Source organism: Anopheles funestus, chromosome 2RL, assembly GCF_943734845.2.
Source record: "Anopheles funestus chromosome 2RL, idAnoFuneDA-416_04, whole genome shotgun sequence".
Classification (NCBI taxonomy): domain Eukaryota; kingdom Metazoa; phylum Arthropoda; class Insecta; order Diptera; family Culicidae; genus Anopheles; species Anopheles funestus.
In genome coordinates this window covers 84310520-84325069 of record NC_064598.1, presented here as the reverse complement: position 1 = coordinate 84325069, position 14550 = coordinate 84310520, and the positions used below count along the sequence as shown (strand labels likewise).

At 43.6% G+C, this 14550-nt stretch overlaps 5 protein-coding genes across 14 annotated transcripts in view; 2 read left to right on the top strand and 3 right to left on the bottom strand.

Annotated features, from left to right (window-relative positions):
* LOC125764462 (ras guanine nucleotide exchange factor P-like) overlaps window positions 1-7349 on the bottom strand; it is a 227678-nt gene extending 220329 nt beyond the window's left edge. For 2 of the 9 annotated variants that reach the window (XM_049428742.1, XM_049428743.1), the window contains exon 1: window positions 5438-7345. The gene's annotated coding sequence lies outside the window, so the exon portion shown is untranslated. Of the gene's footprint in view, window positions 1-5437 lie in introns of all 9 variants that reach the window. The other 7 variants (XM_049428745.1, XM_049428749.1, XM_049428744.1 and 4 more) reach the window with 5 other exon arrangements.
* Window positions 7350-9278: 1929 nt separating this feature from the next.
* Window positions 9279-10970, bottom strand: LOC125764514 (nuclear envelope integral membrane protein 1-like). Its single transcript, XM_049428857.1, has 3 exons — window positions 10853-10970; window positions 10645-10788; window positions 9279-10578 (listed from the first exon to the last, which is right to left on the bottom strand). The coding sequence occupies exons 2-3, from the start codon at window positions 10736-10738 to the stop codon at window positions 9434-9436; spliced, it is 1239 nt and encodes a 412-aa protein (XP_049284814.1). The 5' UTR covers window positions 10739-10788; window positions 10853-10970; the 3' UTR covers window positions 9279-9433.
* Window positions 10971-11089: 119 nt separating this feature from the next.
* LOC125764571 (uncharacterized) lies at window positions 11090-11748 on the top strand. The gene is made up of 2 exons (XM_049428937.1): window positions 11090-11353; window positions 11421-11748. Exons 1-2 carry the CDS (start codon window positions 11192-11194, stop codon window positions 11625-11627), a joined length of 369 nt encoding a protein of 122 aa, XP_049284894.1. The 5' UTR covers window positions 11090-11191; the 3' UTR covers window positions 11628-11748.
* On the top strand, window positions 11628-12533 carry LOC125774982 (gastrula zinc finger protein XlCGF7.1-like; the record flags this gene model as incomplete). The annotated part of the gene is made up of 1 exon (XM_049445361.1): window positions 11628-12533. A coding segment is annotated over one exon (906 nt), but the record flags the coding sequence as incomplete, so codon positions are not given.
* On the bottom strand, window positions 12512-14489 carry LOC125764492 (PIN2/TERF1-interacting telomerase inhibitor 1). 2 transcript variants are annotated; one of them, XM_049428820.1, is made up of 3 exons: window positions 14272-14489; window positions 12924-14201; window positions 12512-12736 (listed from the first exon to the last, which is right to left on the bottom strand). In XM_049428820.1, exons 1-3 carry the CDS (start codon window positions 14372-14374, stop codon window positions 12732-12734), a joined length of 1386 nt encoding a protein of 461 aa, XP_049284777.1. In that variant the 5' UTR covers window positions 14375-14489; the 3' UTR covers window positions 12512-12731. The 2 variants fall into 2 exon arrangements, with proteins under 2 accessions (XP_049284777.1, XP_049284776.1); XM_049428819.1 differs by having other exon boundaries at window positions 12512-14201.
* Window positions 14490-14550: the final 61 nt, after the last annotated feature.

The following is a 14550-nucleotide window of genomic DNA, read 5'->3' as shown; positions in this document are numbered from 1 at the left end:
CCCCCCTTTTCTCCACAATCCCTTCATCCCACATGTCCCCAACACACCCCAAAGTGTATTTTCTCTTCCGGCATTAGAGTCGACAGAGAACCGAATGATGATGATGATGATGATTCATAAGGATATCGTCATCGTCACCATCGACGGCAGTAGGCTGTCGACCGGGGCAACAGTAGCATGATCAACGCCAACGGCCACAAACACGACAAGTTGGCGTTAGTGTTGTGCTAACAATGTAGCGCTTTTATACTATCCTCTTGCTTTCTCTCTTCATTCTCCAATTGTAGGTACTGCTTCGGCCCTTTAGAGTACCAATTAGCACGCAATGCTGCCCGGATGATGGGGAGTAAAGTTGTGTGGGACCTCGCAGCTAACCAACCAGCAGGGGGGGTGCAGGGATCCTGAATGTCCATAACGACACGCTAACCTTCCAAGGGTTTTTTTTGTTGTTGATGTATCCACCCTGTCACAGGCAGTGTGAAATACAGCTGGGTGAAAACTGAAAAAGCAAAACGAACACACCTAAAAAAATGGCAAACGGGCGCGTGTGATGGTATTCGCGGGAGGACAACGCGAAAAACTTTGCGCCCCTGCGAAAATGGTTCACAAGACGGAGGCACACCAAAAATTCCGCATTTTATCGGATAATCTCACCTGAAGTGAAGTCATTAACGATTCAGAAGCCGTACTAGAAGCACACACGCGCGTACGTGCGCGAAATTCTCGGTGTAGGCTGAGGGGGGGGTGAGAGAGGGAGTGGGGAGGGGGGTAGGAAAATCCCGTTCCCTTCGTATCACACACTACGGAAAAGGTTGGCATGACACATCGAATTGTGTACGATGGTGTGAAGGATCTTCGATTTTACGCGGAGTTTTAGTAGACCAAAGGGGACATAACAAAAAAGCAGCTAAACCGCCCAAATGTGATCGATCGTCGTATTGGCGTGATTTTCGCCACTTGCGTCAAAAAAAAACCCTCTGACACAAACATGTGGCGCACATTTTGGTTTTGGGGTGGGAGGGTGGAGATGAATCATATTTTTTTATTATTATTTTTATACGGCTAACGCATTATCGAACTAATACTTCTATGATGGAAAGAATTGTGTCTTCCCCCATTTTCTATGCCAGCAAAAAAAAACTGGGCAAATTGTTATTTATTCAATCTACTAGAAACGAACAAAAATAAAATGGCTGCTCGACTAAGCAACACTGATTGCAAGAAAACACAAGCCTGGCCACCGATAAGATAAGAACGGTCCAATACGAATGAAACGCAAACGGTACACCAATCCTGGGTCACTGTTGTCGTGCTGCTCGCGCCCTCTCTCTGTCCTTGGACCTCTCCAGTAGTGCTCACGTTCTGTCCATAAATAATTACAGCTGAGTTGTGTGTGGGTTTTTTCTTTCTTATCCACCGCTAAACCCCAACCACACGGCAAACATTCTTATCTTATCAGCACACCGCGCAGGAAATGGTGTCTATGTACTAAAGGAGGGCGAACGGGCGGGGGGGAGGAAGGGCCGAGAAGGCCAATCGAGTGAGGTTGGCATTTTAAAATACTTCTCTTGGCACCTTTTTGCCCCCCAAAAACCCCCGCACACTCGTGGCTCTATGCTCCACCTCCCCGGGGATGATGATGGCACGATATGGTAAGTACCGGACCGAGAAAAACGTCCAATCGTATGCGAGCGATAAGAGCGGACGAACACAAATTGAATACGTGTGTGTGTGTGTGTGTGTGTGTATGTTGGTGGGTGGGTTAATAGAAACCTTCCACATTGCAATCATCGATCATCTTACACGGGTGGAATGTTTGCAGCTAAGCTCAATTCACTTAGCTTTGCTTACGGACGGAATATAAATGGAAACGATTCATTTACATTACACTGTGCAAACATTACTTCTAGTAAAATACGTGCAGCCAATTACAGGCATTTAAGCTGAGCTTTCTTTGTTTTATTCACAAGTTTTTTTTTTAATATTACTTCTAGTAACATACGTGCAGCCAATTAGAGGCATTTTAGCTGAGCTGTCTTTGTTTTGCTTTTAATAGAATATCAACCTGGGAACATTGAAATGGCACGGTGGTTTAATGGTAGAGGTACATGTCTCCACACGACACGCATTGGTATCTGATCCCATTCGAACCTTTCTTCTTAATATATAAAAGTGTAAGAATACCCAGAAATACCTTCAACACAGCTTGACAGCTTCGAAGTAAAAATTGAAATTAAAATGGCGTTTAGGTCTTCGAGCCTTCGGACAGGATGATGACTATCCAATATGTTGCCATGAACGTCTAACATTCTAAATTCTGTTCAACAGTGTCCAAGTCTCTTAAGACATCTTCGACTAAATTCTGGCTTAGTCGACTTAATTTCTGGCTGACTACTTAGTTTTTGAGTTCATCTGGAAAAGTGAAAGCCATCCTTGAATTCTCATCAAGTTGATCTAGATTCTAGAATGTGCCGAAATATATCGGAATTTCTACATATTTAGTAGGTTTTATCCAAAAGGGAAATTAATTCTACCCATAGCTCTCTCAACTTGCAGGATGATTTGCATTTGTATCACATTTTAATTCTCGAGATTTCTCGAATCCTTCAACGAAATCCAGAAATAGTTCCGGGTCTGCCAGTTGAACATGAAACTCCTGTGATCCGTCATGGGGCACGATGAAGAGATATAAAATGTAACATCCAGAGCTGTTTCAAAGGAAGTAAAGCATGTTTCGATATCATACAAATAGTTAATTGATAGCGTTAAAAAGAACAAACTAACAATCCCAACTCGACAACCAAAAGAAATAACAAAGCATGAATGAAATGCAACTTGTATTTTAAATATCTCGGAATTACTCTGAAGTCTATTCCCTTTTTTTACATTCCATTTCTGGTGCTACACCGAAACTAAAAAAAATAATTCCTATTAATTGTCTAATCCACAAAATGACCCACTGGAGTGAAAAAAAAAATCGGAAAAAAAACAAAAATAAAATGCTGCAAATTGTTACTTCAGCTGTTTACGTACCGAGAACTCGGTCGATCGCGCGCTGTTACTTGGAATTAGCTGCTCTATAGGTGCTGGGCAACGAGCGCTGACAAAAAGGTGACAAATTTTTCAAGTGACAAAAACAGCTTGTCAACTGCGAAAAATAGTTTTTGCCGTGGCCGTGCACACATTTGTACACTTTGACAAAACATAGCAACCCATGATTGACAAAATCTACATCATCTTCAACGTACACGAATGTTCAACGCGATGTAAGCAGTTTTACAGTGATTTTGGCTACAAATTAATAGATTAAGCTGGACTGTGTCCTTACAGGGAAGAAATACAGTTGATTCAACAAAAGAGAACACCGCAATGGTCAGCAATTCACGATATACTATCTTTAAAGCGCGCTTGTTTACGTTTTGAGCGAACGTCAAATTTTTGTCAACTTTTTGTCACCATTCTTGTCAACCTTTTTCGTGGATTTTCTACAAAATAAAATTTTGTCAAAAGCTCAACAAAGTGACAAAAGCTCCGTTTTGACAAAATTTTCACCTTTTTGTCAGCTCTCGTTGCCAGGCACCTTATCGTTTATTTTTTTCCAGCTGAAGGAGCTATTCGACCAAAGTGCTTAATCGTGAAGCAACCCACACAAAAGCCACGATAAAGCGATCGTATTCCTTCGTTCTTTCGATGCTTCTTCTATACGGCGCTGTTATCATTTCCGTTCTATACAATCTTTCATTCCACGTACGTCTAATTCCAAGTTTGAATAAATCGAAACCGATCGAAAGGAGGAAAAAAATGGAAGAAAAAAAAGCGTTGTTCACACATGCCGATGTTGACTACTCATGGAAAATGGGGGGGATGTTTTCCCGCACGCAACCCCAAAAGGGAACCATCGCCACACACCAGTGTTCCCCACACAACGCTACCTGATGCTAGGATTGGTTAGTGCAGGTGTCATCACACTTGCATTTTAATATACACACCACGACATTCGCATTCATGATGGGGGAAAAAAAAGGAAACGGACAATGCGGCGCAAAAGGAGCCAAAGGCGAAAAATACACATAAAAACTGAACGCAATGCCGCATATTGAAAAAGTAATAACAACCCCCAACACGCACGCACACACGCACACACAGTAACACGTGTCGGCACCAGACGGAAACCCCCCGCCCCCCACTAAGTTGTAAAAGAATGCACACATACACATTGGTCACCACCGTCTAGGACGAAAAATTGCTTTCCTTCGAAAGTTTCCTTTCGCGCCGCTATCGAAAACCGACGCCAGGTTGTCCTATCCGTACTGCCCACGTAGAGTTAATTAGTGTGTATGTGTGTGTACATATGTATGCGTGTGTGTGTAGGTAGAAGGATAAACATCATCGCATAACATTTAGTTCACTCGTTTCCCTACACGGTGAAGCTATTTTTGGACGGTGATTGTAGATAAAACAAGCATCGTGCCAGCATGAACTGCACGAACGAGGAACGAGAGACTAGACACCGATAGAACGAGAGACAACCGTAAAGGGCAGAATTAGAAACAAACGCACACACAACATGCAACGGGGGATCTGTTCGTGGCCGGATCCGGCGCAATCGAAACGGACGAGGAGAATCTTTTTATCAATACCACATCTTCACCGGCGAGATACCCCGGGGTCTCGCGGTACCGCAGCCACGGGTATGCATGCCGCTGCGAAGATCAGCGGCGACACACACCATTGTGCATCGTGTATGCTTGAGGGTGAGACAAAAAAAACAAGGGTGTAAAAGCGAGCGAGAGCGAGAGAACCATCAGCCGTATAGCATAGCGTGAGAGACGAAAACGAAAAACAAACGCATCACAAGAGAGTCGCCGCATTGCTTCACACGAGGTGTAGTGAAAGCAAAAGAGTGCTTCCGTCTCTTTCCTGCTTTGCTACGCTTAACTAAACGCTGGCCTGCTTTGTTTTTATCCTGCTCTCCTTCAATCGGCGTACTATTGCGCTCTTATGCTTGGATCAATCCCCCCTCCCCCTCTCTCTTTTCCTTCCTTCCTCCTCCTATCCATGGATGGAACGCGGGTGGATAAACTCGCTCACCGCACTACCCTTCCATTTGCTTCCACGCACACACACACATACACATTATTCCTTCCTTACCTACTGTAACACGCAGTTGTGTTTTTTTTTACAACATTCTCTTCATGTTTCGTTTTCCGTGCTAGTAGTATCTCCCGCACGTACACGTTTCGATAGAAACAGTACCAGACACAACCGGAGTTTACTATGATGCCATTTTTTTTCTTGCACTTTATCAAGCGAACATGTTTGAAAATGTACGAAAATAACAACATTTCTAAACAAAACAAAACAAAAAAACAATTATAAATTTAAACACGTTTTTCGGTTTAACGCATTATCCAGTAAGCCATCTTTTATTACTCACCAACGGCGTGTTTTTTTGTTGTTGGAACTGACGGGAAACGGAAGCAAGCGGTGAAATGTTTGCCAGATTCGTCATCAGACACACAGTCCTTGCACACGGAAAGGAAGTCGTCCTCTCGCTTTATCGCTGCGTATTCTTCACCGGTTTTTATTGCCTTTCCCTTTCAAGCCAAAAACCACTTAAACGCACACACACACTCGCGTATTATAAGCCAGACGATTACACACCCGGTGTTTCAAGGTCTTCACGTGGGGGAAAACCGGCATCAAAACGCCATTTCTCGCCCGGTTTTGATTCAATTATTTGCTTAACTATTGCTTCATCTTATCCGTGTGTTAGCAGGGAAAGGGTTTTTTTGTAACACAAAACAAACCGTAACTGTAGCTGCCTAACGGTGTTACAAAACGTCAATAATAGCCATAATGGGTGAAAGATGTATGGCAAAGCGATTAAAACTCAACCTTTTTTTTGTTTTGGGCAGGTAAATGTATCTAATTTTACACAATAATCTCACACACTGCACCATGCACCACCAAGAACGACGGATGAAACGGAACTGATTCGATTGCAAAACAGCGACACGCAATCAGATGACAAGCGAGATAACATCGCTTAAACATTCATCAACGCATGCTTTGTTTGGTTGTATCGCAGTCGCCGCTGGATGTAGATTCACCATTTTTTAACCACAAACGCACCTATATTTCTATTGGACTGATTCGAACAATGGACTATCGCACACAAAACACACACCATAAGGGCCGGTTTATAACCACGATGGAAAGCACCAATGTCCGGCCAGACGAACGATATCACCGGGACAGCCGCTCGCATTGCAAGCAAATGGCCGCCGATAAGCTGATAGATTGAACGCTAATAAGATTAGCCGATGGCCGAACAGGCCACACCGCCACACACAACTAAACCGATGCCGTTTTGTCACACTTGGGGATTGATGGTAGCTTAAGGGAGATTGTTAAATTACAACCATCTTCACTGTTTCTGTGTTCCACCGTGCAACCATGCTTGCAAATGCTTAAAATTGCGTACATCTTGCCACATCTAAAAACCAGCGAAACTAGCACTGAGCACGAAAACGCGTTTTATCGTGACATTTTAACCGATTTGAATGCCACCAAATGTACCCAGAAAAATGCACGGCAGCGCAACGTAACGCTGAACTACAGGCAAAGGCCACACAGATGCAGAAGAAGTTCTAGAGCAGTGGGGGTTTTTTTTTGCCGTTTTTGTGCACAATATCGCGATCGAAAATGAACACGCACAATAAAACGGCAGCCGCAGGTAAAAGTAAAAATCACTGACAATTCGAAATACCGAACGAAAACAACAGACCGCGACACATAACCGGTGTATGCGAGAGAGAGAGGGAGCGAAAGAGCATACAGATATGTCGGAAGTGTGTGTGAGCGAGCGCGGTTATGCATGCGAGAGCAAATCCCCCCGTACACTACGATGTCGTGTGTTTGGAAACGCACTGCAGCGTTCCATACATGGTTTGGGGGTTGTATGTGTGTGTGTGTTTGAGCGAACAGGCTACACAGGTAAACGATGCGTGTACACGTGTGTGTGAGTGTTCGTGTGTTTATGTTGGAAAAGGATGGGAAGAGTAAGAGGGAACGAAAGAGAGCAAGGATTAGGGGTAGTTTGAAGGGATGCTTGATACACGCACGGTGAACGGAAAGAGATGAAACAAAAAAAACAACAACAACAAGAAAAAAACCCTTTGCACGTACGTAACGCAGAGAGAGAGAGAGGGAGAGAATATTGAACACGCGGCGAACGAGAAATGTTTTGCGAACGAACAAACGGACGTACGAGAGCGCGACACGGTACGCACGTGTTAACGGACCGGTTGATGATTTGTTTCTTAAAACCGGGTACGAACAGCCAACTGCATGCAACGAAACCTTTTGCGGACTTGCGGCCGACTTCGTGCGGCTCGTATTCGTCGTGCTCGCTTCGGCGTGAACCGAACGAACGCGCTGGCACGTTCACGCAATTCATCTGTGCAGCGTGTGCGGGAAGGAGATGGTAGCGGAATACGGCGCATGCCGTACGCTTCACTCCAATTGCGCTGAAAGGGCGTACAAAAATCCCTAGCGCGTGGTGTTATCATTTTCCTTCTGCTATTTTCGTTAATAATAAGTTAAATAAAAGGGAGTTTTTATTTATTTTATATAGTTTTGGGAGTGGATTTGTTTAAAATGTAGCTCGGTAATTATAAACATTTCAAAGTATTAATATTTTCAATGCAGAAATTTAAAAATCATATTCATTTGATTGCTTTTTACTACTTACACTCAAAGAAGATAACATGGCGGACTTGTAGCCAGCTGATTGTCAACGGAATGTTATAAAATCACATTAAAAATTCAAACATTTTCTCTTTTTTATGCTGTTTTGCGTTCTAGACCAAACTCGATCACACAGCTGACCGAAAGTAACCCCAACACCGTCGCTGAATCCTGAAAACTTCACGCTCAATTAAATCATCAAATGGCACTCCCGTGGGTGCCTGTACCTGTGTCTTTGTTAGCTGTGCCGTCCCGTGCACGATCAAAGATTTTTCCAAAGCCAAACCTTAAAACATGCTGCTAGCCCGCAACATTGTTACGATCATGGTCGGCATACCCGGTGTGTGGACCGCATACACAAAGGAACCCTCCAAAAAAAGTCGACCCTTTTCGCAGGCAAATAAGCTCACCTATTCAGTCGCAAAACCGTTTGCCCACAGTCGAAGCGGGAGGGAACAAAAGGCCACCGAAATAATAATGTCGATAAAAAGGAAGTGATAACATTTTTCTCCCGCCATGTTGCCCAATGTATCGGTGTGTTTAGGGGGGTTTTTTTTACAACAAAATAAACGAAAATGTACCCTTTTTCTATCGGTTTACTAAACAATGCTCTCAAATGATTCGAGAGAGGGGCGATCGTGCAATGATCATGCCTTTGTCTGCAACATTCCCACCTACAACACATACACGTGGTGTTTGTTGCGGGTTTGGTATGTTCCACAGCATAAGACGCTGGTGGAGCATATTATTTCTCTTTACTTCTCTCTGTTTCTCTCTTTCTGCACCGAGAAAACCCCCCAAACCGTAGGTGGGGGAGATGTCAGTTAATCGAAGCAATTCACCCATTTTTACATTTGGCAGGATAGGGAGATTAAAACCAGATAAACATGCTGGTTTCTTTGGGACAAAACGTTACAATACGTTAAATGGAGAATACAATTTTAAACCCGAAGTTAAAAACAAGGTAACCAAAGAAACTGATCGTTCGATTACTTGCTTATCAAGTAGTTTTTAGCGGTTGCCATGGAAACGAAAGCGTTTACATCATTTTGAATCAATTTTCTCGGAAATAAAACTTTTAATATATGAAATATTATGAAAGATCATTAAACGGTAGTAGACGAAGCTTTGTAAATTATTTTTTTCTGTATTTACATACGTTTGTGTGCTTGTAAGGCTCTTTACACATTACACCTTTCGTACATAATAGAAATCGCGGACAATCTTAATAATAGGTGAGCTGATAATTAATTGCTAAACGAAACTATAAACAGCTTCTCCCTAACCCATCATTCCCATCCATTTATTATGGCATAGTTTAGTTTACAAAAGCGGCTAAGCGGTAGGTAAGTGTTGGCAAAAAACGCAAAAAAGACAGAGCACATAAAGTATCTACAATCATAATAAACATGAAGTTTTGAGCGTGTTTGTACTGCAGCATTTAACCGACAGTAGTATACTAGACAATTAAAAACAATCTTTTTGGACCCATTCGCTCGCAATTAGATCGCATTTAGCCGATCTAGTTGTGTGTTATCCCATTCGCTTCGGGATAGGAAAACTATATTTAGAACTAATACAGCGCAGCACATTACAATCCGTTCCGTTTATGGCGTTTATGTTGATCATTTGTTTTATCTTCTCCTCCACGGGTGATGTGAACGTCTCTCTTGTCTCAGTTCTATTCCGCTTCGCTCGATTCCAGCAGTTCTTCCGATTCGTCATGGCTTAGGCTGGAGTGAACATTGTCGTACTCGTAGCATTCCTCATCCATCACGTGCGGTGATCCTTCGACGAACGATGCAAAACGCACCGGATCGCGCAACTTCATCATCGTCGTCCACTGCTTACACTCCGGACTGCGGCAGTATTCACGCAGATCTTTTAGTGCACGATCCGTTTCGATCCGACCCTGCTCCTCGAACTCGTCCACCGTAAGCAACCGTCGCCGGCCCGGGTACCGGCTACGAAATCGATTACGTATCCAGCGTATCGCGGCCAACGGTGTGGCGTGGTAGTAAGCACCAATGACGACAAGCACAAACCCGGTAGCGAGTGTACGCTGGTAGCTAGAGAAGAACACCATCGTGAGGGCGATCAATTGCAGCGTCCATTGGATGACCCGTATGCTGCGATGATCTTTCGGTGGGCCGAGCCGATAGCACACGAAGAAACTAATCGATCCAACGATGGCCAGGTACCAAAACACGTAATGTTGGTAAAGCACGAAGATTAGACGCAAGTTTTCGTACATCATCTGCATGCCGTAAAAGCCTAGTGTCCAACCGCCAACCATTACACCGAGCATGAGCGGTCGGTACGGCATCAGCTTGCTGAACATGTACACGAGTGCGAGCGCGAACGATGTCAATCCAATCAGAATGCCACCGGTGTAGTAGAAGAGCGGATTTTGGCTCATCGGTAGCGCAATGTAGAACAGCAGCACGCCAAAAACCAACAATCCAACGCGCCACAAATCGAACCGATTAAGCAGTACCTCTATTTCGTACTTCCCGGATGAAACAACACCGAGACAGCTCTGGTTGAAGGGTTCCAGTTCCACCTGCCTTCGTTTGCGTGAGGCAAACACATTGAAGCTGAACAGACTCTGTTCCGCTTTGTAGTGTTTCTTAACCTCTGCCGGAGAACTGCCCGGGTACTGGTTGTAGTTATCATGGTCACAGTGCATTCGTATCGAAACGGTACAGAAAGCGTTCAGAAGTGTCAGCTCTTGGCCCGGGTAGCAATACACGAACAGACCGGGTCTAGCGATGCTCCATTCGTCGTACGTGTACGATACAAGCCGCCCCGGTTCGAGGAATATGACTACGAATATAAGAAAATGGTATTAAAACAAATCGCACAAAATGATTCTCACACTAAGCAACTTACCATCTTTCTGTTCTTCGTTTTCTTTACCGTAGCATAGAAGCGGCAGAAGGCAAAATGCTACCACAGCCGTGAAACAACAACTGAACCAATGCATTACGTACGTTCCTTTCTGCTACCTGTGTTTCGATTAGCTAACAATTTCACCTAAAAATGCACGGTTTTTTAATCAGAAACAAACACATTCGCACCGATATTCTGTCCAGCTTACACTTGTAACCTTTCGAAGTGCATTTTAATCTAACTAGAACCTTGAGTAATCCCGAAATTAAAGCACCGCGTAAAACTGATGCCACCGTTTGTCTGTCTGCATCCCTCCTAAGCGGCCGGTATAGCACGAAAGTAGCGGTTATTGTTGTGACAAGCGGTGCATTTTTAGAACAGTTTTGTCGTTTGGAAAACATTCAAGGTGTATATAGCGTGGTTTTTTGTTCTAAAAAACTGTAAACAAACAAATCTCGAAAAATCACGCCAGATGACTATTTGATTTTGTACGGGTATGGTAAATTTAAGCCTAATTTTCTTTTAGGGAAAGTTAAATCACTATTCCATGATTCGATTTACGAGCTCAGACGCAATGGAAGAACTGGACAAATGGTGTAGAATTTGTGGTACGGGGCTGCATAAGTGTGGCCATCGATTAGATGAATTCGCTGAACGAACTAGTACTACCCTAGAAGAAATGCTCAGCTTCTGTGTAGGAATGAAGGAAGTAAGTAAATAATCAATGCGATTACCCATAGAAAGCCTGAAATAACATTATGTTTGATTATTTGTAGACTAAAGCGAACGATGGTAAAGCTTATCTGCTGTGCAGTTCGTGCAAAGAGGATCTTTTAGTTGCATACAAATTGCTTCAACTGTACCACGAAACAACGAAACGATTGTTTAAAACTAGCACCACTAACTCATTTTCCATGCCGAATGATTTGAGCTGCACGGTAAATAATAAAGCACAAAGCGTCACGAATGCGCCAGACAAATGACATCACAAATCCAGCACAAAACTACACCATTGCTCTAAATGTGATGAAAGATTTGATTCATCTTTCCAACTAAAAAAGCATCGCGACTCATGCGTTCTTCAAAGCATCAAGCCAAAATGCTGCGGATGCTATCGAGAGTTTGATTCGTTTGATTTGCTAAAAATTCACTCCGAGACGGAACATAAACCGTCTGAATCTGAAACACACTCGAAGAGTGACGAAAATGGAACCAAATTTACGTGCGACATATGCTACCGGTCCTACAAAACACGTCGCATACTGGCCGACCACAAGCAGCGGCCCTATCGCACAAAGCAATACCAATGTGCACGGTGTGGGAAATCATTTCGTGATAAGTCTTCCCTGGATGATCACGAACGGCTACATGAAGGCGTTCGTCCGTTCACGTGTATCGTTTGTGCAAAAACGTTCTCTCGGAAAGATTCTTACCGCAAGCATTTAACGTTGCATACAGTCGCTTCCGATCGGTACAAGTGTGATATTTGTGGTAAGGGTTGCCGTACGAAGGGTAATTTGAAGGATCATTACATCACCCACAGCGGGACGGAACGATCGCAAAAGTGCCCGTTGTGCGACAGTCGCTTTGCAAGGAAAAGTTGCCTGCAGTCACATATGCGTTTGCACACGGGTGAAAAACCGTTCGCATGCAGACAGTGCGATGCACGGTACATGTTTTCGACCGATCTTCGGCGACATGTGATGACACACAAGGGTGTAAGGCCGTTTGTTTGTGAGGTATGTACGCGATCCTACTCTAGAAGGGACTATCTTCTAAAGCACGTTGCTGTGTCCCATTCGGACGAAGCTAATCTGAAAGGCGGGATGAAAAACGATGTTGTAAAAGTGAGGCAAAATACTCCCAATGTTGATTCGAATAATGAATAAAATATTTATTTATTCTGATGCCCATTCAATTCGTTTCCTATTCCATCAGTTTGGTATGCTATCGTGCCTGAATTTGATAGAAAAGCTTAATTCAATCCACCCATTTTGCTATCCAAACGTGATTAGCCGATTAGCACTAACGGTTTTACCTAATTCCCGTCCTCTGGCTGTTGTTTTTCACAAGCTTTACCTCTTCTGTTAATCTGTAACCGATAATATTGGCAAAATTAGAGCCAGCGAAGCGGGTTTCGTCAAGGTACTTGAGTACGTCGACTTTCACTTTACAGGTCAACTCCTCTTCCTCCTCCTTCTTCTTCAAAGATTCGGACGAACCGGCAGATGCAGAAAGCTGCACTGTGGAGTGTTGCTCTGTATTACTTTTATCCTTACCCTCAGAATCGTGTGCAGTGTCGTTGATTTGTTCGGTGCTTTTTAATTCCGTCCCGACGGTACCATTATCATCCTCACTGGAACCCGATTTTACTTTACTCTTTTTCGATTTTTTCTTTTTCTTTACTGGTTCAGACGAATCTATCGGAGCCGTTTCGTTCGTATCTGGAACGTTATTATCCTCGATCGGTTCTGCATTATCGTTAGTCTCGGCGGAAACAACGGATTTAGATCTTTTAGACTTTTTCTTCTTTTTCGCCGGTTCCTCCGGATCGTTGGCAGAAACCTCTACAGCTTGTTCTACCTGTACGACTTCAGGTGTTTCATCCGGTTCCGGATCTGCGATTTGTTTATGGGATTTTTTCTTCTTTTTTATCGTGTTTTCCGCTTCAAGCGGAACTTCCTCCATTGTGTTCACGGTTTGTTCCATTTTCTCCCTTTTCCGTTTTGATTTTTTATGCGAAACTTCTTCACTTGCAGTGTCCTCTACCGGAACCACCAGTTCAGACTCCTCGATTTCGCTATACTTTTTCTTACTTTTCTTCGTTTTACACTTATCCTTCTCGGCTGATAATTGTTCTTCTTCAACCTCCCCGGTTTCATTTCCATTTTTCCTATTTTTCTTCGTCTTACGCTTCTCAGTGCCGGCCGAAGAATGTTCCTCCTCGGCAGCAGGATCTTTTTCCGCTTCTTTTTCGGTTGTTGCCAGCGGCCCATTGCAATGTCCAGACCCATTAGTGGATAGTTTTTTCTGTTTCATTTTCTCTTGGAAATACTCGTGCATCGAGACACTTGCCTTGATTGTGGACAAACCCAAAATTGGCCGCGCTGTTTGTGAATCATCATCGCTATCATTTTGGGACGAATCATTCTCCAACGGTTCGACCGGCTTATCTGCCACCGCACGTTTGCCAAAAATGCTGGCAAGATCTTTCTCGTTCGCCCGGCTTAGATCCTTACCGCGCGTAAATTTGTTGTAGTGTACACGTACGCGGGAATTTTTCGACTTCTGCTCGAGCGACTGTAGCTGAGACTTTGGATCGATCTCAGTGTCGGCAGGGACATCTTCCTCGCCATTTAATCGTTGAAGCAGATCGTTGAAATCTGCATCGTGCTGCGTCCACAGGTCGTCTCTTACGCCAGTAAAACCTACCCCCATGGTATCGAGTTTTAACTTATTCGATACGGGTACAGTTATTCCGTTTTCATTTTTGCCTAAACCTTTGCCTTGCGACCATCCCAGGTTCGCAAGCATACGTTGCCCAATTGAGTTTTGATCTAAAAACCAGAGAAGAATGCATTATTTGCCACCTAGCGATCACTCACTGTTCGATCGATAGGATCTTACCTAAGTAATATGGGCGCCGGCCTGGTATGAGCCCCTCTTGGCATAAATTTTTCTGACGCCTTTTCATGCTAGGAAGCATCACCGAACCTAAAGAATCTGCCATTGTTTGGTTAACGTTATAAATAAGCTATTTAACAAGTTTTTAATTGAAACCTGAAACGCAACAGCACGCATATGATTTCTACGCACGTGTGTTTTCGGTTTGTGACAGCACATAGGTAAACAGCTTGACAGCAGACCCCATCCCAAGATAGCTATAATCTGGTGTGGAATGCTTGT